The 26,485-nt window shown below is 41.8% G+C and overlaps 2 gene segments (V, D, J or C); both read right to left on the bottom strand.

Annotated features, from left to right (window-relative positions):
* Positions 1-26,485, bottom strand: part of LOC121620879 — a 231,598-nt gene that overhangs the window by 170,416 nt on the left and 34,697 nt on the right.
* On the bottom strand, positions 3,712-5,670 carry LOC121620906. The segment is given in 4 exon segments: positions 3,712-3,980; positions 4,188-4,198; positions 5,340-5,498; positions 5,595-5,670. Coding segments are annotated over 4 exon segments (366 nt in total).

Consider the following 26,485-nt stretch of genomic DNA (forward strand, 5'->3'; position numbering starts at 1 on the left):
TCATTCCATCAGCTGTCAGACTATTCATCTCCAGCACCAGACTGTGTTGATGTTGTTTTCCCATCATACGCTCAAATCTTTTACATTTTGTGCAATATTACATATTTTTCTACTGTTTTGTATATTTTCCTCTTCTGTGCAACAGTATGAACACTATTTATTATTATTATTAATCTGAAGGCAGCATACATTTTGTACTCTTGTGGCAGCAGTATTCTCAGGAAAAGTGCAATTCGAGTCAAAATCTATTAATTTCTGGCAGTATATTTTAATGGCTATTTTTCCACAGTTATTGCGGCAAAGCATATTTTTCATGTATATTTCGACATATTTTTTTCTTTTAAACAGTTGCTTGTATAATCTGTACATATATGAAGTCAACTTTTATTTTGTATTTGGTTTTTTGAACTTCACTCTGTCTGTTGCTTTTTTCTGTTATTACATGCTGCTGTAATGCCCAAATTTCCCTGGCTGGGGATTAATAAAGTTTTATCTTATCTTGTCTTCAGATCAATGAGAAAAGCAGATCTGAGTGTTTCCATTTTGTCACAGAGGAGAGAGAAACTTGACACTGACTGCCCTCTAGTGATTTTATACAGGAAACTGCAACATTATTTTTCACACTCATATTATGAATCACTTTAGATTCCACATCATTGACACACATTTTGAATCTAAATATGTAATGCAAAATAAGATAAGAATTGAAATTAAAGGAAAATTACAGAATAATAAATACAACATGAATGCTGTTAAAAATAATACTTCATGCTTGGGCTCCACCAGCCTGAAAGATGAGGACTGCAGGTTTTTGTACAGCTGCTCAACCAACTCCAGTCACTGTGGCTCTCGGCTGTCGGGCACAATAATAAACAGCAGAGTCTTCAATCTTCAGACTGTTCATCTGCAGATACACCTGCTTTCTGCTGTTCTCTCTGGAAACAGTAAATCGGCCTTTCACTGACTCAGAGTAGTATTTCCTGTAATTGTCATTTTCAATCCAGGCAACCCACTCCAGTCCTTTTCCAGGAGCCTGTCTGACCCAGTTCATATGGTAGTCACTGAGTGTGAATACAGAGGCTGTACAGGTCAATCTGTGAGATTCTCCAGGCCTTTTAACCACTGGTTCAGATTCTGTCAGAGTCTGACCATCAACACCTGTCAAGAGGAGAAAAGACATCAAGTGAAATCAGCTGATGACACAAATAAAAGCTCTATTAGATGAAGATGAGTGTAGATCTTCACCTGCCCAGCAGATAGTGAACAGCAGCAGTCCTGTCCCATAGTCCATCATGTTCAACTGTGTGTCCACTGTTCTCTGTCCTCCTCTCTGCAGTCAGATAAGTAGAGGTGGAAGACATCTGACTTTTGCATTGACTCCTCCTCACAGGGAGGAGAAAACTAAATTAAACTTGAACATCACATGTCTGTCTTGTCTGATTAAATGTCTCATGACTATGAAGCGACCATCCAGGTCCGTCAGACTTTAAACATTTCTGACAAATTTCAAACTGAGTAATTTGTTCATCAACATTAACACAGCAGCCAAATAACAACACACAATCAGACCAACCAGCAAGGTTTACTCCTTTACTAGTTGTGCACAGACAGCAGCATCAGATCTGCTGCACCCATATGACCAATAAACTTTGCTCGGCTACACCACAGAGACAGAGGATGTAAATAACTTGCCTGTAGTAATTTCACCTGAGCACAGATTTTATTTTGCTGTTGTCCAATGATTGATTTAGTTCTGTTTCTGTGGAGATCTATGTTTTTCCTTCTCTTTTTGTCTCCTGTCTGTCAAGGGTCTCTGTTCCCTTGCAGGGCGTGGCTACAGGTGGGGCTCTGCCTCCTCACCTGAGCACAGCTGTGCGTTATCAGGCAATCAAGACCCACCTACTGCAACAGCATATAAGCACTGGTTCCTCACTCAGTAGTCGTTGGATTGTCTGTTTGTCCATGTGGTACCTACGAGACCTTGACCAAGATGAAGCATCTTTTGAGACCTCTTTTTCTTGTCTGCTTGCCTGCCTTCCTGACTCCTGTGTTTTTGTGCTCAGGTGCTTGCTCCTTCCTGTCTGCCTCCATGCCCTGTTTGTCTGTGTCTTGGGAAAAGGATTGGATCTCCCCCTGTTTGGCCTCGTTGCCTCAAGCCTCACCATTACTCTGGAGATTCACTTACTCTGCCTGTTGTTGCTAGATTCAGTGTTCATTAAAGACTGGTAACTTGCGCCCTGTCTCCTGTTCTTTGTCTACCTAAGTGTGGCATTTTGGGTCCAGTACTTTAAATACTAACTATAACAGCTTCAGGGAAATCATGAAGGAAGATCAGTCTGTGTGTAAACCCTGATGCTCTGATGACAGGTGTCATGTGGTGACCAGGGACCTGTAGGACATGAATCACTCCACAAGAGTTGCTGATGGTGTGTTTGTAACACACACACGTCCTTATGATGCATATAATAGTAATCCAGCTGACTAAAGTCTATTTAAATGAGTCAAAATGAAGATGAAATGTTCAGCTTTTTCTCTTCATCTCACAAACAGAAGGTAGAACTTGAATCTCTCACAAACACACTTTAGATTGTTCTTGAAAGTACAATTTTTTGCAGTTTGACACCACGAAGTTGGCTAAAGACTCCTGATTCACTGACTAATGCAGTTATGATCCAGATAATAAACAGTTCTATATTTATCAGTGAGGATTTTATGGAAATAAACTGACTTTCAGAGGCTTCATGTCTTGTCAGATGACGAGCATTTAAAGCTCAGATGTCAAATGCCTCATGCCCAGTGTCACCAGGGTTTGGGTCCAGCCCCTCTGGGACTCTCATGAATGATCAGGTATAGTTCAAGGATCAATGGGTGCATTTAATGTGAATGTTAATTTTACATGTTTCTTTAAGCAGCACATTTGAGGCCAGTCTGACATGTTTTAACCCAAATTTTGTAAAATGCCTTGGATTCAGGTCCCTGTCATATTTCTTTCAGAGAAGCAGAAGTGAATTTATCAGCAACTTGAATCATCCCTCAACATCACCTGTGCTGCTCTCTCCTGTCTTTAGTCAAATCAGACAGAAAAGCAACAGTTTATCAACATTAACAACTGCATCTCCCCCACCATTTGTTTTTCCCAAGGTGTCCGCCAGGGCTCCATGTTCTGTCCTCTCATGTTCATCCTCTACATCAGTGATCATCAACCTGGGGACACACTGACGCTTTCCATCTGGCCCCCAACATGCTCATGAATTCAGAAAATGTGCTCATCTAATGTTGTTCACCAGTGGAAGAGGTCAGGTCCGTCTTGAGAGTGATCAGCGATTAGGTTGCCGAACCCTGGCAAGGAACCAAAAAGTCTGTTCTTCATAGTTCAATCCAGAATTATTATTTTATAATACATGAAGTAAACATTTCGTTTTCCTTGTTAATTGATCTCGGTGAGCTCTGCTCAGCTCTGCTTCATGTCTGAGTGTGTTAGACACCAACTGAAGGTGATAATATTCATTATCAATACAATAATTCATCTGCATTGACTCGCTCAGTTAATTGCTCATTTACTAGTTTCACGATACACCCAAAAATGTGCTCATGTTTGCTCACAGAACATATTGACTCTGACCAGTACAGTGAAAATACAAGTCTACACTCAAGTTATAGTGGAGAACAGATATTGATAACATTTTTATGAATTTATATTGTTCAGGAAAAAGTGTGTGTTCATTGAAGGCAAAAAGAAAAAGAAAACATATACATCATTATTTCGTCTGTCAGCTCAGTAAAGATGAGGACTGCAGGTTTTTGTACAGCTGCTCAACCAACTCCAGTCACTGTGAGTATCGAGCACAATAATAAACAGCAGAGTCTTCAGTCTTCAGACTGTTCATCTGCAGATACACCTGCTGTCTGCTGTTGTCTCTGGAGATGGTAAACCGGCCTTTCACTGACTCAGAGTAGAGTTTGCTGCTGCCACTGCCACTCTCAATCCTGGAAACCCACTCTAGTCCTTTTCCAGGAGCCTGTCTGATCCAGGCCATATAGTAGCTGCTGAATGTGAATCCAGAGGCTGTACAGGTCAATCTGTGAGATTCTCCAGGCCTTTTAACCACTGGTTCAGATTCTGTCAGAGTCTGACCATCAACAGCTGTCAAGAGGAGAAAAGACATCAAGTGAAATCAGCTGATGACACAAATAAAAGCTCTATTAGATGAAGATGAGTGTAGATCTTCACCTGCCCAGCAGATAGTTAACAGCAGCAGTCCTGTCCTATAGTCCATCATGTTCAATTGTGTGTCCACTGTTCTCTGTCCTCCTCTCTGCAGTCAGATAAGTAGAGGTGGAAGACATCTGACTTTTGCATTGACTCCTCCTCACAGGAAGGAAACAGCTGGACTGGAGATATTTAATGAAACTGCAGAATTAATGTCCAAGAGTCAGCGCTCCAAGTCAGCTGTTTTGAAATGAGTCTGACATGATTTCATTTGTGTCACAGTGTTTGTCAGTATTAACATTCCCACCACTTGAAAGCATGTTGGCCAGCAGATGAGAGCAAACAATAGTATAAATCTTCCTCTGTGAATCATTTGCACCTCCCTGTACATTTACATGTTTGGGTTTGAAAGTGTACAAAATGTTCTTGTTTGTGTTTTTCCTCTTATTTTCATAATTTCTTTCACAGCAGCCTGTTTAGCACAGCCTCAAGACTTTAACACCCTGCATTTCACTGCACATATTGTTTGAGCATGACACATTAAAACCTTGACTCTTGAATCTTTTGAGATATTTTAACTATTAACACCATATAAATATTTATAAAATATATTGACGTCATCAAGGCATGTTGATGTCTTTGAATGGAAATGGGTTCTGTTTATCTTAGTTTTACTTTGCATCAAACAGTCTTTTGAAATCGTTTCATAATTTAAAATCATCTCAGCATCATGATACACAGATACAAAGTGTTCAAATGAATCATATCCTTGAAGTGAGGGAAAGTCAAACTTCTTCAGCTCTTTTTTAGGCTTCCAGTCAAATAATTTAAACACTCAACAGCTTCTCTGTCAGGAAGTAAGTGGCCACACACACTCTACTCAATACTTTAATTATATTAACTGTAGAACGTGTGTGTGGTTGAGTCTCATGGTGACTGTGTTTTTGTGCAGGTCTGTTGGTGGTTTGTATCACTGTGGAGCCTCGTACACAGTAATAAACAGCTGTGTCCTCAGGCTGCAGATTCTGTCCTGTTAATGTCACCGAGCTTGTCGAAGTGTGTGTGTGGTGAAGGAACTTGTTCTTCAGAGCATTATTCTGGTAAAAGCTTCCTCCACCCCACCGATTACAAATCCAGTCCATTGGTTTTCCTTCACGTTGTCTGATCCAACCTGTTGCATAGCTGTCATCAGTCAAAGAATAACCAGAGACCTGACAGGTGATGGTCAACGACTGTCCAGGCTGCACAACCATTGAGTCTGGCTGGGTGAGATCAATACTGTTCACACCTGTGGAGACAGAAATCAACATTATCTCCATCATTCATCTGACTTTTCACTGTTTCTAATGTGTTTATTAGTGTGAATCCACTGAAAGCTCCTCACAGGATCCAGCTGCCAGCAGCAGTATCAGAGCTGCAGAGAACATGGTTGATGTTGAAGCTGAACTGATGTGAGCTCTTCTGTCCTCTCACTGACACACACGCACACACACACACACACACATACACACACACTCACACTTCACTTCTTTATAAGGCAACACACAAGGAGGCTAATTTCCAGTAAATCAGCTGAGTCATTTTTCTCCTCTTGACAGGTGTTGATGGTCAGACCCTGACACACTGCCACATTAAACGAACTGCAAGAGAACACGCTCTAACATTATAACGTTACTGTAAGTAGAATGAGGTGATAAAACGTTATGATTATGCGTTGTTCTCTGAGGAAAACCAGTATAAAGTTTTATCTGAATCTACACAGACCAGGACAGTAATTAACAGCGACTCTCTCTGCACCGACGTGCGCCAAGACACAACGTTATGCAACGACAGTAATGCCGATATAGCGCTCGTGATATAGCGTAACAGCGTAAAGAAGCTAGCTAGCTCGTCGACAAAATCAAATAAGCATCAAATAAGTTCGCCAGCAGCAGCAGCTCACCTCTTTATGTCGGCGGATGAAACTTGAGAGCAGCAGAAGCGGACCGGGACACTTGAAGCGGCTTCAGATGTAAACACTGCCGACGGCTCCCGTTGCCGGGTTTATTTTCGTACTGGAGCGGAAGCCGGAAGTGATTCGCTGCGCTATCTGTTGCTATGGCTACCTGAAGGGTTTTATTCACGTCACAATCTAGGCGGAGCAAAGAAATTGCTTTGAACTGTGACGTCACTTGCTCAGTGACATACATCCACATCAACAGCTATGACTCTTCATGCTCTGCTATTCACATCAGTTCTAGATATTTTTCATTTTTATATCGAGAGACAACAAATTAAGATCAGATGGATCGGTGGCTGAAACGCAAAGAGGACAAAGAGAATCTTCTCGACAACATTTGTGTAGCTCCTGAGGAAATAGACGCCTCAGAGCTGCACAATATGTTCTTGGAACAACGAGAAGACGACCGCAGCAGACAGTCTCCTAGTCGAGACCTAGAAGGGAGATTTAAATGGCTTAAAGCTGGGAAAAAAGCAATCAGTAACTTAAGCAAAGACCTTCGCAAGAAATCACGCAACCTGTACAGTAAACTCAAGTCCCAGATAGACTTGGAGGAAGAATGTGAGTTTGCTGAAAAAGAAATAGAAATCATAGTCCAAAACAACCACAGGCTCGAGCAAGAAATTGTTGGGCAAATGAGGGACCATCAAGTTTTGGAGAATGAATATGAGGCTAAACTGAATATAAACAAACTATTGAGCCGGGAATGGAAGAAGCAGCAGCAAATGGTTCAGGACCTCCAGAAGAAAATCTCCAGGCAAAACGACTTGGAAAAGAAAATTCAAACAACGCAGGAGGAGAATCAAACCTTGAGCCAACTCATCGATGACCAAGAACGACAGCAGCGGGGTTTGACCGAGAAACTTCGAGATGAACAAGAGATGCAGGCATCAGTGAAGGCCAAGAAAAAGGAAAGGATGGACCACCATCACAACCTCCAAAGCAGAATCCTGGATTTGACAGCGGAGTACAAACAGGTGAAACCCTGGCTCGTTCGGTATCAACAGAAGAAAGCTGAGCTGAACAGGCTTCACAATAAGAAGGTTGCCCTCGTGCAGGAACTTCAGGAAATTCACACCAAGATTAGACAGCAACAGTCTCTTGACAGGGAAAATAAAGACATCACATCTGCCGCAGAGACCATTCGCCGAGAGATTTCTGTTCTCCACAAACAAGTTCAGGAGCTCCGTCAGGAGCTCCGTCAGGAGCTCCAGGATTTTGGAAGAGTGGAGGGCAGATAGGACGACAAGACGCTGGACGGCTGGACAACAAGCTGGGAAACGAGACGGTTAGGGCTGAAACCATCAAAGTCAAATAAAGGAAGGAGGACGTGAGCTTAGACAAGGTCCTGCTGCACATTGAGAGGAAGGAGGAGGAGCAGCAGCCCAATCAGTCCCTCTTAGACTGGCCAAACAGGTGCTAGGGGGGACAGGACGTGCAGCTGGACCGACATAAGCGCCGTCTGAATCAACCAGAGGGGACTTCTGGCTGCGTTGTAGTTTTACTGTCACACAGTAAGGCTTCAGCTCCCAGCCCTGCTTCCTTCTGAGTTCTTCCTTCAGATGTGGGTTTTCTCCGGGTGCTCCGGTTCGCCCATTGACAAAGTCAATCAAAAAAATGTAGCAGTCCACACGACTTGTTTCCACAAGGCATCAAGCTTGTTTCCATGACCCTTTGCAAACTTCTACACTGAATTTTGTGGCGAGGGCGCAGGAAATTTTTCTTCTGATGACTACCATGAAGGTCATTATTAGTCCAGATGCGCTGCGCTCCTTTGCTTTTCCTCTAAAATAAATAAATAAAACTTTAATCTTCATTTTCTACTCACTTAAGTATTCATTGATAAGCTCTGTTCTGATTTGCAGAACAAAAAAATCTATATATCGAAATAATAAATATCTAATATACAGTATATATCAAATATATTCTCATTTTTATTCTTTTATTTTTTCAAAGATAGCTGTGTTACATATTTTTGTTTCAAAGGCTTTTAAATAAGTACAATCGGTTTCAAGTACGTCTCAACAAGCCTACATTTGAAAGAGGAGTAATTAAAAAGCTGTTGAAACAATGGTTTCATGTCAGTAAAGTATATGTATCTAAAATGCTTACATCTTACAACCAAAGTCAGGCCAGTTTCAACCTGTAGAGGACTGGATGAGACAGAGGCCAGAGGAGGCTCTGGAGTGGATTGGGAGGATGGACACAGGTTCAAACTCTGCTCGCTACGCCAACTCCTTTCAAAGCCGTTTCATCATGACTGAAGATGTGTCCAGCAGCACTCAGTACCTCGAGGTCAAGAGCCTGACAGCAGAAGACTCTGCTGTTTACTTCTGTGCTGGAGACACAGTGACTGAAGACAGTGGAGCAGCTGCACCAAAACCTCCACAGACAACAAACAGCAATGATCTGAATGACATCTGGGTTTGCTCACCAAATGCACTTTGATGGATCCAAACTACATTTCTATATATGTTACTGTAAACTCATGAGGCCATTTTTATTCTCTTGATGATGTTACATCAGTCGCTGTAAGAAACAGAGTTCCTTCAACCATCAAATCATTATTCAAATTAAGTTGCCAATGTCACGTTCACAAGTACAAACCATAAATGTTGCTGATCAAAAATATATTGAAAACATTGGTTCATGGTTTGACGTGGTGAGATGACAATAAAGCAGTTTTCATGATGATGGTGACCAGAATAAAACTGTAGATTATTTATATTATAAATTCTCTCATGTGCTGACCATTATGCTCAAAGTGACGAATGACAAACAGAACCTTGATACCAAGATAATTCATCACATTTAAATCCAGATTGTGTTTTGTCTGAGATGTATGAAGTATAAAACATATTTAGCATTATTCAAATACATGTGTTTCTGTTTTTAATTCTGAGAGACATTTTAGACAAATGGAAACATGTCAACAAACATGAAAACAGCTGACTTGGAGCATTAACTCTTGGACATTAATTTTGCAGTTTCATTAAATATCTTCAGTCCAGCTGTTTCCTCCCTGTGAGGAGGAGTCAATGCAAAAGTCAGATGTCTTCCACCTCTACTTATCTGACTGCAGAGAGGAGGACAGAGAACAGTGGACACACAGTTGAACATGATGGACTATAGGACAGGACTGCTGCTGTTAACTATCTGCTGGGCAGGTGAAGATCTACACTCATCTTCATCTAATAGAGCTTTGATTTGTGTCATCAGCTGATTTCACTTGATGTCTTTTCTCCTCTTGACAGGTGTTGATGGTCAGACTCTGACAGAATCTGAACCAGTGGTTAAAAGGCCTGGAGAATCTCACAGGAATAGTTCTGTATGTTAAAAGATTTGATCAAATCAACATATAATAACATAACAATAAAGCTCTAATCTCTCCTTCTGTCTCTAACACCATGGATTCTTTTTATTTCTTCGTGTTTGGACTTTTATCATGCTGGCTTGTTACCCACGAGGTAGTGGGGCTGTGGGCCAGCTGAGGACTGTTTACACCCGTGAGGAGCTGATTCAACTGAACTTATCAGATGGTGGTACAGACCTCACCCCACTTTTACCTGATTTTATACTCAAAGATTTTAACAGAACGAGGGACAAGAGGCAGAGAAAAACGCCTGAGGAGACAGCCGGATTCCCCTGCCCTCTGTCATCCTGGGAAACGTCCAGTCCCTGAGGAACAAGTTGGACGAACTGCAGGGGAACGCCAGGTTCCAGAAGGACTTCGGGGACTGCTGTGTGATGGCCTTCTGTGTCACTGCGCCCGTTCTACCTCCCCCCATGAGTTTCCCCAACTTTTTATCACTACATGCTACATTCACCCGAGGGCTCACCCCCCCTCTGCCTGCAGCACCATCGCAGAGGCAGTGCAGAGGCTGCAGTCCCTCTCCCCCGACGCTCTGAACTTTATAATGGGTGATTTTAACCACGTCTCTCTGAAATCAACCCTGAAAAACTTTTATCAATATGTATCCTGTCCAACCAGACGGGATAATGTATTGGACCTTTGTTATGGGTCAGTGAAGAATGCTTATAAATCCCTCCCTCTTCCTCCTGTGGGATCTGCTGACCACAACTGTGTGCATTTCCTGCCCACCTATAAGACTGTTTTAAAATGAGAGAAAGCAAGGACATTGAGATGTGGTCAGAGGAATCTGTGCTCTCTCTGCAGGAATGTTTTAAATGTACAGATTGGGACGTTTTTATCGAGTCTTGTGGGGATGATCTGGATGCTCTGGTAGATGTTACCAGCTCCTATGCGTCTTTCTGTAAAGACATGATTATACCCCGTAAGCGTGTTAAAGTGTATCCCAACAACAAGCCATGGGTCACAAAAAATTAGATTCTTCAGGCATTCAGTTTCTGTTGGGTGAAACTGACTTACTCATGAATAATCAGGTATACTTCATGGATCAATGGGTGTGTTAAATGTGTCTGTTAATTATACATATTCATAGTCATAGTTCTGTCAGAGAAGCAGAAGTCAATATATCAGCCACTTGAATCATCCCTCAACATCACCTGTGCTGCTCTCTCCTGTCTTTAGTCAAATCTTACAGAAAGGCAACAGTTCATCAATATTAACAACTGCATCTCCCCCACCATTTGTTTGGGGCCCGTGGGCCACATCCAACTCACTGAAGCTTTCCATCCGGCCCCCAAGATGTTCATGAATTCAGAAAATGTGCTCATCCAATGTCACTCAGAGGTCGGGTCCGTCTTGAGAGTGATCAGCGATTACCTTGCCGAACGATGGCAAGGAGCCAAAAAGTCTGTTATTCATAGTTCAATCCATATTTTTTCTAACGTATGAAAAATTAAAAAAATCCTTTTTCTTGTTAATTCTACATATGAATGATAAATTATTTCAGTCCACAGTCAAATGAGATCATCAGACTCAATCAGTCACACATCTGTTTATTAGGCCACACATGAGAGAAACAGGAAGAAAATCTGTTTCCTGGAGTAAATTATATCAGCATCTGTTTATATCATGTCCACTTAAAGTACTTTGTGTGTTGATATTGTCTGTGCAGAGTGAAAACACTAATCCCTGCATGGAAAACAGCTCTGCTTCGTCTGAGTGTGTTAGACACTAACTGAAGGTGAAATATTCATTATCAATACAATAATTTATCTGCACTGACTCGCTCAGTGAATTGCTCACTTACTGATTTCACGATACACCCAAAAATGTGCTCATGATTCCTCACAGAAAATACTGACTCTGTCCAGTACAGTGGAAATTAAGTCTACACTCAAGTTATAGTGGAGAACAGATATTGATAACATTTTTATGAATTTATGTTATACAGGAAAAAGTGTGTGTTCATTGAAGACAAAAAGAAAAAGAAAACATACATCATTATTTTGTCTGTCAGCTCAGTAAAGATGAGGACTGCAGGTTTTTGTACAGCTGCTCAACCAACTCCAGTCACTGTGAGTCTCGAGCACAATAATAAACAGCAGAGTCTTCAGTCTTCACACTGTTCATCTGCAGATACAGCTGCTGTCTGCTGTTGTCTCTGGAGATGGTAAACCGGCCTTTCACTGACTCAGAGTAGTATTTGCTGTTGTCACGACCAACAGCAGAAACCCACTCCAGTCCTTTTCCAGGAGCCTGTCTGATCCAGTGCATAGCGTGGCTGTGGAATATTAATCCAGAGGATGTACAGGTCAATCTGTGAGATTCTCCAGGCCTTTTAACCACTGGTTCAGATTCTGTCAGAGTCTGACCATCAACAGCTGTCAAGAGGAGAAAAGACATCAAGTGAAATCAGCTGATGACACAAATAAAAGCTCTATTAGATGAAGATGAGTGTAGATCTTCACCTGCCCAGCAGATAGTTAACAGCAGCAGTCCTGTCCTATAGTCCATCATGTTCAACTGTGTGTCCACTGTTCTCTGTCCTCCTCTCTGCAGTCAGATAAGTAGAGGTGGAAGACATCTGACTTTTGCATTGACTCCTCCTCACACTGTGAAACTGGATTTGACTGGAAAGAAAACCTCAATAAAAGTGAAGAAAACTGTTGAGAATATGAATGAAGCTTTAAAAACAGTAACAAAATGTAACCCCTCAGTACATGGAGGCCATGAATAAACATGTTTTTCAGTGAATAAAAACAAATTTCCCAGTCAGACCTATAAACTCTGTTGGCTTGTTTACAATAAAAGTTGCATCGAAAACTAAAAGGTTTATCATCCTCTCTGCAGTCAGATTAGTAAAGGTGGAAGACAACTAGGTTTTGCATTGACTCGTCCTCACATGGAGGACAGAGTTTGACCTTTTTGTTCTCTGGACTTGGGAAACAATAGTGTCGGAGTTGTGACATCATTCAATTAAATGTGATTTTGGAAAATCTGCATAAGATACTTGCGGAATTTGACTTCTCTTCAAAAGCTGAATTGTGTTTCATCAAACAAACAACAATTATAAACAAACTCACGACCGAATCATCACTACAAAATTTGGACTTTGTCAAATCATGAGGTGACATTATGTTTTCTGTTTCCTCTCCTTCATCTGGCTTCAGGTCCACAAAGTGAAAATTGTTCCTTAATTATTATAATAACACACTTTCTCAATACATGAAAAAACTCTCTTAATGAAGTTTTTGTCTCCATCCACAATATATGTAGAATTGAAGTAAATTGACTTTGTTTGTGAGAATAAACAGCAGCTCCTTCAGGCTTCCTGCTGTTCATCTTGAGATCTACTTCCTGTCTGCTGACATGAACTGACACTGACAGATGCAGCTGCACTCACTGCTGATGGTAAACACCTTATAGTCAAACTTTATAGTCTGTTTTCGTGACAGAGGAGAGAGAAACTTGACACTGACTGCCCTCTAGTGGTTTTATACAAGAAACTGCAACATTATTTTTCACTCTCATAATATGACTCACTTTAGATTCCACATCATTTAGAGACATTATTGTGTTTTCATTTGTAGAAATGTTTCGTATTTTTAGTAGTTTAATTTCAGCAAACAGATTGTTGTGCTTTCTTTGTTTTTTCATCAACAAGTGATCTTTATTGTGTTTTTAATGTTGAGTCAAATTTTTCTCCAACAGTTTCCAGGAATGTATATGTTAATCTGAGACATAATTGTAATCAATGTAAATCATGTTATTTAATAAAAAAAAAATAATAAGATTTTTAAAAATAATCTTCAACAAAATTATAGATGCTAAAATTACAATATTAATCCTTTTAAAATAATACTTCATGCTTGGGCTCCACCAGCCTGAAAGATGAGGACGGCAGGTTACATCATTTACAGACATTATTGTGTTTTCATTTTCAGAAATGTTTCATAGTTGTAGTTGTTTCATTTCAGCAAACAGATTGTTGTGTTTTCTTTGTTCTTTTATCATCAAGTGATCTTTTAATGTGTGTTATGCCCAGCCTAGGGGTGTAGCGGCCCAGTTGGAATTAACACAAGACGCAGAGAGCTTCGACTGGTGTTCTTTTAATTCTCTCGTCACTGGCTTTTGACACATTCTGTCACCTTATGACACCGTGAAAACTATAAAAACAGATGAAAATACAAATGCTGTGGTGTTATATTTCAGAAAATAATGACAAACTCTCTAAATCAGTGAAACACTCTTTTCACAAGGAATGCACCATTAGTCTCATCATTACCTCCTTCTGCTTTCCAAGGGCACTAAACTTGAATGCAGCTTGCTAGCAGCCTGTCTTCCACACACACCTCGCAGTAACACTCCTTACACAAGATATATAAACACACAACAAACACGAAGCGATAAAACAACTTTCTACAAGCTCCAACACAGCATACAAGATGTGAATAGTTTGTTTGCATGTTTTACCAGCTCTGGAGCAACGTGTGCATGTCGTTTACTGAGACTGGAGCAAGTCTGGCTTCCGCAAAACAGGAAGTATCAAAGTACGAACGGCGCTCTTCAAAATAAAAGCACAAAAATAAAGTGGCAGCACTAAATAAATAAACAAAATTCACTGCCATTTACACTCCCACCAAATTCTGCTACAATGAATGAGCAAAATACACTAAGAGCAAATAAACTGTACAGAATTTCTTGACTCTAATAAATGGATTACTTCACATTGAACTATCAGAGGTATATAAGTGAATGTACATCATACTCAATAAAGTGTACATGGAACTTGTGGTTTGTTTGTTCTAATCAATTCTCAAGAAGAAGCACTCATTTTTGGACTGGTCTCTCAATGACTGAAGGTTTGGAGGGGGAATCTTGTTTTCTTTGAAGCTTTCGCTCTCCAACTTGCACTTTGACTCGACGGACTAAACCATCACTGTCTTGAACAGTCTCCACCACTCGTCCTAGTTGCCATTGATTTCTTGGAAGGTTATCGTCTTTAATGATGACAATGTCATTGGCTCTGAGGTTGCGTTGAGGTAAGTGCCATTTCTGTCTTGTGGATATGTTGAGCAAATACTCCTTTTTCCATCGACCCCAGAATTGTTCAATGAGATACTGAACTCTTCTCCATCTCTTTGTTGCATATAAGTCTTCCTTCACAAATACTCCAGGTGGAGGAAGAGCAACTTTGGATTTCATCATAATAAGGTGATTTGGCGTTAAACGTTCCAGCGCATGTGGATCATTGATTCCATCAACTGTTAATGGGCGACTGTTAATAATTGCCATGGCCTCATACAACAGTGTTCTGAGAGAGGCGTCATCGAGTCGACCTGGGCACTGGGCGAAAGTGGCATTCAGCACATTTCTAACAGTTCTAATTTGCCGTTCCCAGACACCGCCTGCGTGGCTGGCAGAGGGGGCATTGAAGACAAATTCGCACTGCCTTTCAGACAGGAACATTTCCAGTAGTTTGGTGTCACATTGTTTAAGTGCTTCCTTAAACTCGTTTCTGGCGCCAACAAAGTTAGAGCCTTGATCGCAATGTAGTTGTCGGACAGCTCCTCTGATGCTGATGAAGCATCTCAGTGCGTTGATGAATGAGTCTGTCGACAAATCTTCGAGCATTTCTATATGCACAGCTCTAGAGTACAGACATGTGAAAATCAAACCATATCTTTTGTATTCTTTGCGGACTTTCTTTACAATGAACGGACCAAAACAGTCCATGCCGCTGTATGTAAAAGGTGCTGAGGCTTCAAGACGTTCTTTTGGGAGTTCAGCCATCCGTTGGCTTTCAGTCGGACGTCGAAGTTTCCTGCAAAGCACACAGGTGTGTATTTGTTTAGCAACCAACTTGCTTCTACCAATGACCCAGAATCCATTTGCTCTAAGCTCCATTTGTGTCTGACCTCGACCCTGATGGCACGTTTTAGCATGGTAGTGGGACACAATCAGCTTAGTAATATGACCTTGGTTTGGTAAGATGACTGGGTGCTTGACTTTGTGGCAGAGAGATGACTGTTTTAATCTCCCACCAACACGGAGAAGTCCTTCAGACCAGATGGGGTCCAGACTGAAGAGAGAGCTAGTGTTTGGAATGTCTTTTCCACCTTGAAGCATCTTTACCTCTTGGGGGAAGGCTTGCTGCTGTACAATTTTAATAACTGCTTCAGCAGCTTTCTCACGCTCCTCGACAGTCACATGTTCAGTATGTCGTGTTCGTTTAGACCTCAGTCTTTTGATTCTTGCAACCACTTTAATCAGTGATGACCATGAAGAAAACTGACTGAGACGACTGAGAATGTCGTTGCAGTTATTGGCTTCAGTTGCAAGCACTTGAATTATCTTGACTTCAGGATCACCGACGAGTAATTCTGCTGGAGTGCTGGGTGTCAGATGTAATTCATGCTCCCAGAGAAACTTTGGTCCTCGCAGCCAGTTTGTTGAGTGAACGTCTGAAGCATGTAGACCTTGGGATGCATGATCCGCCGGGTTGTCTGAGCTGTCTACATAATACCACTGACTGGGATCACTAATGTCTCTAATCAGCTGAACACGGTTTGCAACAAATATGTGGAATCTACGAGCATCATTGTTGATGTATCCCAGCACAACCTGCGAGTCAGTCCAGAAAAATTCTTGATCAATTTTCATGTCAAGTTCACTCTTTAACATGACACTGACTTTTGCAGAAACCACTGCTGCTGCAAGTTCAAGTCTCGGGATACTTGTGACTTTTGACGGTGCGACTCTTGCTTTTGCCATCACGAGACAGCAGTGGATTTCATCCTTGTCGTTCTTATACCTGAGGTAAGAACATGCACCATAACCTACACAGCTGGCATCCGAAAAATGGTGCAGCTCCACTCTGACAATGTTATGGAAGTCATGTGGGTGATAACATCTCGGTATTGAGACCTCTTTCAACTTGAGAAGACCATTTATCCATTCCTCCCTCCGTGGCTTAATATCTTCTGGGAGTGAGTCGTCCCATCCGATGCCTCGGTGACAAAGCTCTTGAAGGATACGTTTTCCACTTAGGCAGAATGGAGCGATGAGTCTGAGTGGATCGTAGAGAGAGGCTATGACAGACAAACAACCACGACGGGTTGAAGGCTGATCCTTCAAGCTGATGTTAAAGCTGAAAGTGTCGTCTTTTATCGACCATTGAATACCGAGAGCACGTTCTGATGTGGTTGGATCAAATCCTAGAGGCACTGTGTTTGCTGCTCTTTCAGAGGGTTCTAAGCAAGAGAGCGCTGCTTCCTCGTTCGAGTTGAATTTGTGAAGGCGCAGTCCTCCTCTTTTGCACAACTCTTGTGACTCAGTGATCAGTTTCTTAGCTTCCTCAACTGATGACACGCTGATCAAGCCGTCATCAACATAAAAATTTTTCTCCACAAATGTTGATGCTAGAGGATAGCTAGCTTTGTGTTCTCGTGCTAGATGCTTTAAACCAAAATTGGCACATCCGGGAGACGAAGCGGCTCCGAAGAGATGGACGGCCATTCTGTACTCCTGTGGTTCCTTCTCCAGGTCACCACCTTTCCACCAGAGGAACTTCAGATAATTTCTGGATTCAGGAGAGACGGAGAACTGATAAAACATTCTCTCAATGTCACAGATAATGGCTACAGCTTCCTTCCTGAATCTGCAAAGTACTCCTAACAGAGGATTGATAAGATCAGGTCCACTTAGCAGAGTGTCATTTAGAGAAACACCCTGGAATTTGGCCAAACAGTCAAAAACAACTCTTAGTTTGTTCGGTTTCCTGGGGTGATGGATGCCGTGATGCGGCAGGTACCACTCTGCCTGTCCCTCGGATGTTGTAGGGGCAGGCTCTGCATCACCCTTGGTAATGGTTTCCTCCATGAATGTTTTGTATTGATCATAGTATTGTTTGTTGGCCTTTAATTTTTTCTTGAGACACTGTAGGCGAATCGTGGCTAACCTCCTGTTGTTTGGTAGGTTAGGCGGACTGTTGCCTTTGAAAGGGAGGGGCATCTCATAATGTCCGTCCTCCTTCTGTGTGATGTGATTACTGAGGAACTGTATAAAATGAGCATCTTCTTGGGACACGTATTTGTCCTCGTATGTTCTCTCAATAAAGTCTAATTCCAGGGCCTTTAAAACATCTGTCGCTGATGGAGCTGGCAGCTCTTTTACTGTGAGCCGATGCACATAGCTCTGACTTCCTTGCCTGTCTAGGTGGGGGTTTGATGAGCCTATTATACTCCATCCTAGTTCTGATCTCTGTGCAAACGGTTGGGTTTTGTCACCTAAGATGACTTCACGAGGAGCCAGTGCCGCTGGACAGTCATATCCTATTAAGAGCCCTACATCACAATCTTGGAGGGGTGGCAACTTATCTGCCAAGTTTCTGAGATGAGGCCACAGTAACGCTGTTTCTTTCGTTGGAACATAAGACTTATCCACTGGGATAAAGTCACGGCTGTAGGCCCTCTGTATTTGAATGTAGCTCTCAGAGTGGAGTCCTCGAACTTGTAAACCATAAGCACTCTTACTCGATATTATTGTGTCGATTGCTGTCATAGTACTAAGTTTCAGTTTTACTGGTTGGACATCCACATTTAACTTATCAAGAACATCTTCCAAGACAAATGTTGAATCACTTTGTGTGTCTAGTATTGCGTATGTGAGTGTTTCTCTGTGTGGTTCTTGTACTGAAGACACAAAAACTGGGACAATACTGAGGTAGCAGAAGCGCGTTGTGTTGATGTATGAGACATGACTTTGTGTGTTTCCTGACTTGCATGTTCTTCTGTGGAAGTGGAATTATTTGTTATCTTTTCCACAGGTCTTTGCTTCCTGTCCTTGTGCAAGCAGGTTGGATGGCGACGGTTGCATATGCTGCATGTGTGTCGTCGCTTACAATCTTTAGTCACATGACCCTTTCTCAAACATCCAAAGCAGAGCCAATTTTCATGGATAAATGTCCTTTTCTCTTCAGCACTCTTAGCTGTGAAAGCGGGACACTTTGTGATGCCATGAGTTTCACTTTTACAGACAAAGCAAGGCCATTTTGGTTTACTGCTGTTTGTTTCTTGTTTCTCGTGAACGAACTCTTTATTTGCGTGTTTGCGTTGAAGGCTTTAGCTCTCTTTGTGATTCTATCATCTGCAGGTTTAGAATTTATCAACAGTGGAGAAGTAACAGGGTTACAAGCAATGTGTGCTTCTTTACTCAGGAACTTTGAGAAACATGCAAAATCTGGATAACTATTTGATGTGTCAAGTTCATCCACAACAATTCGACTCCACTTTCTAACGATCCATTCTGGCAGTTTTTTGAGCAACTTGTGGTTTTCCTCGCAATCGTTAAGGATGGCTAGTCCTTGGACGTGTGGGATAGCTTCAGTGCAGCTTTGGAGGAAGTCAGAAAACTCACGCAGTGCTAGTGGGTCGTTGGTGCTGATCTTTGGCCATTTTGTTAGCTTATCACGGAAAGCTTTCTGTATGATAAACGGATTTGCATATCTGTCATATCTGTCCTGTAAAACTTTCCATTCTCCATTGTAGGCGTCCTCTGAATCTCGATAAAAGAAACCTTCTACTGCTTTGCGCGCCTCTCCAGTAAGATAATTTTTGAGATAAAACATCTTCTCGCTAGCTGGGAGGGGCTTTCTGTCAATCAGAGTCATGAATGACATTTTCCAATCAGTAAATCTTAAAGGATCACCACTGAACATGGTGGGTTCAGGGACTGGTAAGCAATTCATACTCAGTGAACTAGCAATGGCTTGTGCTAAACTGACAGACTCCTGGGTCAATGTCATTTCAGGAACTGCTTGGCGAGGTTGGAATGATGCAGCGTCTGGATTTAATTGAGGTTCAGTTTTCAACTTTCCGTAGCAAGCAGAACTAGTTTTGTTGTTAATTTCTTCATTTTGATTCTCAGAATCTTCAAGACTGTCATATGCTCGCACGCGAGCCGCTGCTATAGCGACCTCTTTTTCTGCTTGTAACTGCTGCAGTTTTGCTCTCTCTTGTTCCAGCTGTTGTTGCATTTCCACCTCTCCTTGTTTCATTTCTGACATTTTTGCTTCCTTAAGTTTCCATTCATTTTCTAATTTGTGAAGACGTGCTTCCTGTGCTTGAATTTCTTCTATGGCCTTTGATTGCTCCATTTTAGCAGCAAGCTCTGCTTTTGCACCTACTCTACTGCTGTGGGTACTGCTTGATCCAGAGTGATTGCTCGATTCCTCTGTTGACTCTGATGAACTGGTAGTTTCAGTTTTGGTGTGGCCAAATACAGACCCATATTCATTTTTGTTTAACGTTTCTCTTACTCTTTCTTTCTCAAGTTGATTATTATAATCTTCATTAAAAGTCTCCAGACGGTTACTTATTGCAGAGATTGCAGATTTCCTTTGTTAGTGTAACACATGCGTCCATTTTGTTGACAATCTCAGGTGTGGTGTCACTGTTACGTAGAATAGGTTCATATTGCTGTCTTACAGCGTTGTGCTTTGTTTCAATGTCTTGCTGTAAGTTATTGAGGTCTTCTGATGAGCAGAGGGTTTTTAGCTTTGACCTTGTCTCCCTTGCTGTCAGCTTCCAAGAGTTATAAGCTTTGTGAAATGTTTTTTCACGCTTTTTGGCGTCTTGTTTATGCATCTCTTTGCCTTTCTCTGTTTGTTTTCTCTCACGTGAGCTGGACTCGTGTGGCATGTCTATGGGATTGTCTGTTTCGTTTGTTGGGACTGACATTTTGTTTGCTTTCTGCAGCTGCTTTAGTTCGACTGTAGACTTTGATTGTCCTATGCCTGAATCTATACTTATAAGCTGTAGTTATCTTTTACCACAGAGTAACACTATGTCAAGCATTCACAGATTATGGACATTCAAAGGGATTTTTAGCAAAAAGCAGTAACAACAAAAATGTCATAAATGAGCTCTGCAGACATTAATAGCTATAGAGCTTCACCTTTTAAACCTTTTCATAAAGACATGTCATGAATTATTACTCCATAAACATATGTTCCAATCACCTTGAAATATTCACTAATTTCAGTTCACAAATTATTTTGACCTCAAAATATGAAGTTTTTTTTTTTTGTTTTGTTTTGTTTTGTTTGACACTCAATGTCTCTTTTTCAGCATCCGTAATTGTAGCTTTAGTGTGCTGTCCCTTTCATAAATCTTGCCTGAGCAGGATGTGGGTGCGAGCAGAGTCAGTTGGCTGGTAACAGGCTGGTAGCTGGATCTCGGATGAGATGGTCAGCTTCTCTGCAGGGATGGCAGGTCAGTTGCAGCCGGTGGTTTTCACTTCTCGCCGCGGAGGACTTTTCACTTCTCGCAGCGAAGGAGTTTTCACTGTAGCGGCCCACTTGGAATTAACACAAGACGCAGAGAGCTTCGACTGGTGTTCTTTTAATTCTCTCGTCACTGGCTTTTGACACATTCTGTCACCTTATGACACCGTGAAAACTATAAAAACAGATGAAAATACAAATGTTGTGGTGTTATATTTCAGAAAATAATGACAAACTCTCTAAATCAGTGAAACACTCTTTTCACAAGGAATGCACCATTAGTCTCATCATTACCTCCTTCTGCTTTCCAAGGGCGCTAAACTTGAATGCAGCTTGCTAGCAGCCTGTCTTCCACACACACCTCGCAGTAACACTCCTTACACAAGATATATAAACACACAAAAAACACGAAGCGAACCACAATAAAACAACTTTCTACAAGCTCCAACACAGCATACAAGATGTGAATAGTTTGTTTGCATGTTTTACCAGCTCTGGAGCAACGTGTGCATGTCGTTTACTGAGACTCGAGCAAGTCTGGCTTCCGCAAAACAGGAAGTATCAAAGTACGAACGACGCTCTTCAAAATAAAAGCACAAAAATAAAGTGGCAGCACTAAATAAATAAACAAAATTCACTGCCATTTACAAGGGGTACCTGAACATAACATGAAGGTGCCATCCTTCACTGGTCTCACACAGTCACACCAAGCGCGTTTTCACGTTATAATTAATAGTTTTATTTATAGCAATAGTTATTTTTTTTCTGGGACACAGAGATGAACAAAACAAATCCGAAATAATGTGTAAATTAATTTAGGAGTGAGACCTACGCCAAAAAACAAACAAAACCATGCTATACTTTTAGGAAGTTTACCACTTTCCTAAGCAAATTAAAAGATCGAAATGAAACACAAATTCTAACCTCCCTTTCTAACAAAAACAGAGGACATGCATGCCTAACCCGGCAAGAGAAGAGGTTAAAGTCTGAACAAGACACCTCTCCTCTGCTCTGCTTTCCCCGCCCCATCTTCTCGCTCTGCCAATAGGAAGAGAACCAGGAAGTTTAGATAAGGTGGGGGTGTGGCCAGGTAGAGTCTCTCTTTGGGACCATGCGGCCTGTTCAGGTGAGTTTGCGTGGTAAGATACAGAGTTGGCTTGTTGTTTGATCTTTTTGGTTGTTTTCCTGTTTTGTTTGCTTCTTGAAGGAAATGTTAGGGTTTGTTTTCCTGCTCTGTTTGCTTTTTGAAGGAAATGGTAGGGTTTGCTGCTTCTTGAAGGAAATGTTAGAAGAGGCTGTTAAATCTAGTCTGTGGTTTAGGCCTCCACCTTCAGCACCCTCTAAATTTTCCACCCCCTACCCGAACAAGGGTCTGTATCCAATCCCTACTTTCATCTTTTGACTCTACCTCTTTATTTTCCATCCCCTACCCGAACCAGGGTTTGTATTCCCACCCCGCTTTTTCTTGGTGCAGTTGGTGAGAGGCAGGTGTAGATGATGGTAGTGTGGCAATTGGCAGTTACATGTGGCATCTAGGCCTGTGGTAGCATTGTAGCAGCTAACAATAGCTAAAGCGGTGAGAGTATGATAGTATCTTAGCAGTTAGTATTGGTAGCTAGCAATTAACATTAACAGTATAGGTGAGTCTAGCTTTATTGTCTTCTTCTGTTCCTCTTAGCAGGTAGCGGTTAGCACGTAACATTAGCTAAATGGTAGCAGCGGAACTGTATTGTCTTCTTCTGTTCTTCCTAGCGGTTAGCATTAGCATTAGCAATAGTTAAATGGTAGCATCGGTACTGGCCACTACCTGGAGCATCTCTGGGTCAGTTGAACGTGGCGGTGCTGTTTGGATTGTGTAGGAGCAGTGTGAACTGGCACTAGGGGGGGTGACTCTGGGACGCCGGAGTTCACTGCCTAACCTCCTGGAGGTGTAGTGGGACTAAGTAGGCGAAACACTGTTGAAGGGAGGTTTCCACCTGATGACCCCCAGAGACGTGTTAGGAATCACTGCTCTTTGGCAGGAATAGAGGCAGATTAGAGCTCCAAGGTTCTTCACTGAGAATGAATCCTCTTTTTGAGCACAAGTATCTTGTGTTTAAATTAACTGCAATTTTAATCCTATTAAAATAATACTTCATGCTTGGGCTCCACCAGCCTGAAAGATGAGGACTGCAGGTTTTTGTATAGCTGCTCAACCAACTCCAGTCACTGTGAGTCTCGAGCACAATAATAAACAGCAGAGTCTTCAGTCTTCAGACTGTTCATCTGCAGATACAGCTGCTGTCTGCTGTTGTCTCTGGAGATGGTAAACCGGCCTTTCACTGACTCAGAGTAGGAAGTGCTGCCACCACTGCCACTCTCAATCCAGGCAACCCACTCCAGTCCTTTTCCAGGAGCCTGTCTGATCCAGTGCATATAGTGGCTGCTGAATGTGAATCCAGATCCTGTACAGGTCAATCTGTGAGATTCTCCAGGCCTTTTAACCACTGGTTCAGATTGTGTCAGAGTCTGACCATCAACACCTGCCAAGAGGAGAAAAGACATCAAGTGAAATCAGCTGATGACACAAATAAAAGCTCTATTAGATGAAGATGAGTGTAGATCTTCACCTGCCCAGCAGATAGTTAACAGCAGCAGTCCTGTCCTATAGTCCATCATGTTCAACTGTGTGTCCACTGTTCTCTGTCCTCCTCTCTGCAGTCAGATAAGTAGAGGTGGAAGACATCTGACTTTTGCATTGACTCCTCCTCACAGGGAGGAGAAAACTGAATTAAACTTGAACGTCACTTGTCTGTCTCGTCTTATTAGTGATTGGTTTTTCATAATTTTATTTAATTTGATTTGCCATGTGCCACATTTATTATCACGGTGGAATTTTTTCTGTTGAAGTCTAGATTTAGATTGAGATTTATTTGTCTTTTCCAAGGAAATTTTTTCCACCTTCTGTACAGCCTCAAGAGTACAAAAATACATCAAACTTTACTTCTGTGGGAACAACAACATGCACCCACCACCAGCACATTCACAAACTTCACATGCACATACACACAAACTCAGTTGGGATCTTCTATTCAGCTCTGTTATGTCAGAGGGGACAAAACTCCTGCTGAACTTCACTTTTTTTCATACCAGCGACCTGTAATGGCGTACAAAGTGTAGGTTGAGGGGGTGACTGGGGTCAGGTGCTATGTCTGCAGTGGCTGTGCTGATGAGGTCTTGAAGGTTGGGGGTCGGCAGGCTGATGATCTTGGAAGCCTTGTGTGTGATCTGTGTTCGTCTGTACTTGTTGGGGGTTGACAGCATATTAAAGAAGCAGGGGGAGCAGTGGAGGAGGATGGGCTGAACTATGCTTTTGTAGAGTAGCAGCAGAAGATGGGGGGCAACGGAAAGTGCTCTGAGTTTGAGGATGATGGAGAGTCGTTGTTGGCAGTGTTTATGGATGTCAGTGGTGTGTTGGTCAAAACTCAGTTTACTGTCCAGGGTGAGTCTGAGATATTTGAAGCTCTCCACCCGTTCAACAACCTCTGCATTGATGCTGATGGGGGTGTGGGTGGGGCTTGAGGTTGACCTGTTCTTTTGTTTTGGAAACATTTAACAGCAGGTGATTGCCCGTCCACCTCTGGGGCTCCAGTGTTGCTGATGGAGGATGAGGATGTTGTGCTGCCCACTCTAACAGATTGTGGTCTGTCGCTGAGGAAGCTGTGTACCCAGTGGATGAGAAGTGGTGGGACATTCAGGTGATGGACTTTCCTGATCATCTGGAGTAGATGTATCAGGACCTGAGTTCTGAGTTTTTGTTCTCTTTGTTTCTTTTATGTTTTCAAGAGAAATTGAAATTATTATTCCTCTTAAAACTGCTTCCCTGTTTCCCACAGGAGAGTTGCTGAAGACTTTGGAGGATTTATCGATTTCAATCTGTTGTAATGAGACTGTTCAGCTCAGGGTCTTGGAAAAGAGATGTGTTAAAGTGCCCTCTGTTGTTGAGTTTATGAAGACTGCTTCTATTCCATAAAGGTAGAACAGGGACATGGTCATTAATATTAACAATCAGAAGAACAATTTCTCAATGTTTACTATTTCTTCATCCACCCTAAAATCTGCCTGAATTTACAAACAGGATGTATTCACTGTTTACAGTGACGTGAGTTGAGTGTTCATTCAAACAGAGTGATTGTGGCAAATAACAGCTTTAAAATGAGTTTTTATTTAACAGACCCTGTTGAGAGGAATGACTCTCCTATTATGGTCTCTCAATGTGTCTCTCTGGCACAGTAATACACAGCAGTGTCTTCAGGCTGCACATTCTGTCCGTTTAGAGTCACTGTGTTGCTGGAAGAGTCCAAGTCGATACTGAACTTGTTCTTTAGTGAATCTTTGTAGTATGAAGCTCCAGTATATTTGCTTCCAATCCACTCCAGTGGTTTCCCTGCAGGCTGTCTGATCCAAGCTGTGTAGTAGCTGCTAACAGAATAAGAGACCTGACAGGTGATGGTCAGACGTTGACCTGGCTGCACAGTCACAGAGGCTGGCTGTATCAACTGTTCACACTTCACACCTGTTGAAAAAAGACAATGTTTTGGATCAAATGATCAAGTTAAACTGCAAAAGAAGAACTGTTGACTTTGACACATCCAGAGAGACTCACATCCAGCTGCCAACAGCAGCAGCAGAGCTACAGAAAACATGGTTGATGTTGAAAGTGACGTGCTGTGAACTCCACTGACAGCCTGATGTGAAGGTTTTATAGCTGAGTAACAAGGAAGCTCACTGAGTTTGCATAGAATCAAACATATGAAGCATCAATGTTGCTCTAACTGGAGCCAATAGAAGAGTCTGTTGACTGTTCTTAGAAACTATTAATGTCTAAATGTGTTGTATTGACAACAATTCAATATTAAAACATGAGGTCAATTCTTGTAGAATGGAAAACAATGATGAGGATCATTAATAGTGCTCTTGATTTGAATATTAACATGAATCATGGATGATGAAAAACATATTGATTAAAATCAGCATTGCAATAACAATGTGCAGCCATGGAAACAAAAGGAGCAACCACCAAGAATGTAGCTTTCTATCAGCCATGTTTCCAGTGTGTTTAGCATGTTTTCAAATCAAACACACTTTAAATATGATGTGAGCTGTTTTCCTGACAGAGTTGATTTACTGTCAGCACCTCCAACATCACATTCATGATTCACTTCAAACGTATAAGCACTGCAGCATTTATTGATTCATTATTTGCTCACTTCCTGTACTTGCTGACTGTATTTGCTGCAGAGAGAAATACAGTGACAGCAGCCAGGATCATGTCAATAGTGTGAAAACTTCAGTCTGATGTTGCTGCTTTTCTTTGAATGGTTTCATTGTTTGCAGACTCGAGATGAGCAGCTCCTTCAGGCTTCCTGCTGTTCATCTTGAGATCTACTTCCTGTCTGCTGACATGAACTGACACTGACAGATGCAGCTGCACTCACTGCTGATGGTAAACACCTTATAGTCAAACTTTCTAGTCTGTTTTAGTAACAGAGGAGAGAGAAACTTGACACTGACTGCCCTCTAGTGGCTTTATACTAGAAACTGCAACATTATTTTTCACTCTCATATTATGACTCACTTCAG

This window comes from Chelmon rostratus, chromosome 17 (assembly GCF_017976325.1).
Source record: "Chelmon rostratus isolate fCheRos1 chromosome 17, fCheRos1.pri, whole genome shotgun sequence".
Classification (NCBI taxonomy): Eukaryota; Metazoa; Chordata; class Actinopteri; order Chaetodontiformes; family Chaetodontidae; genus Chelmon; species Chelmon rostratus.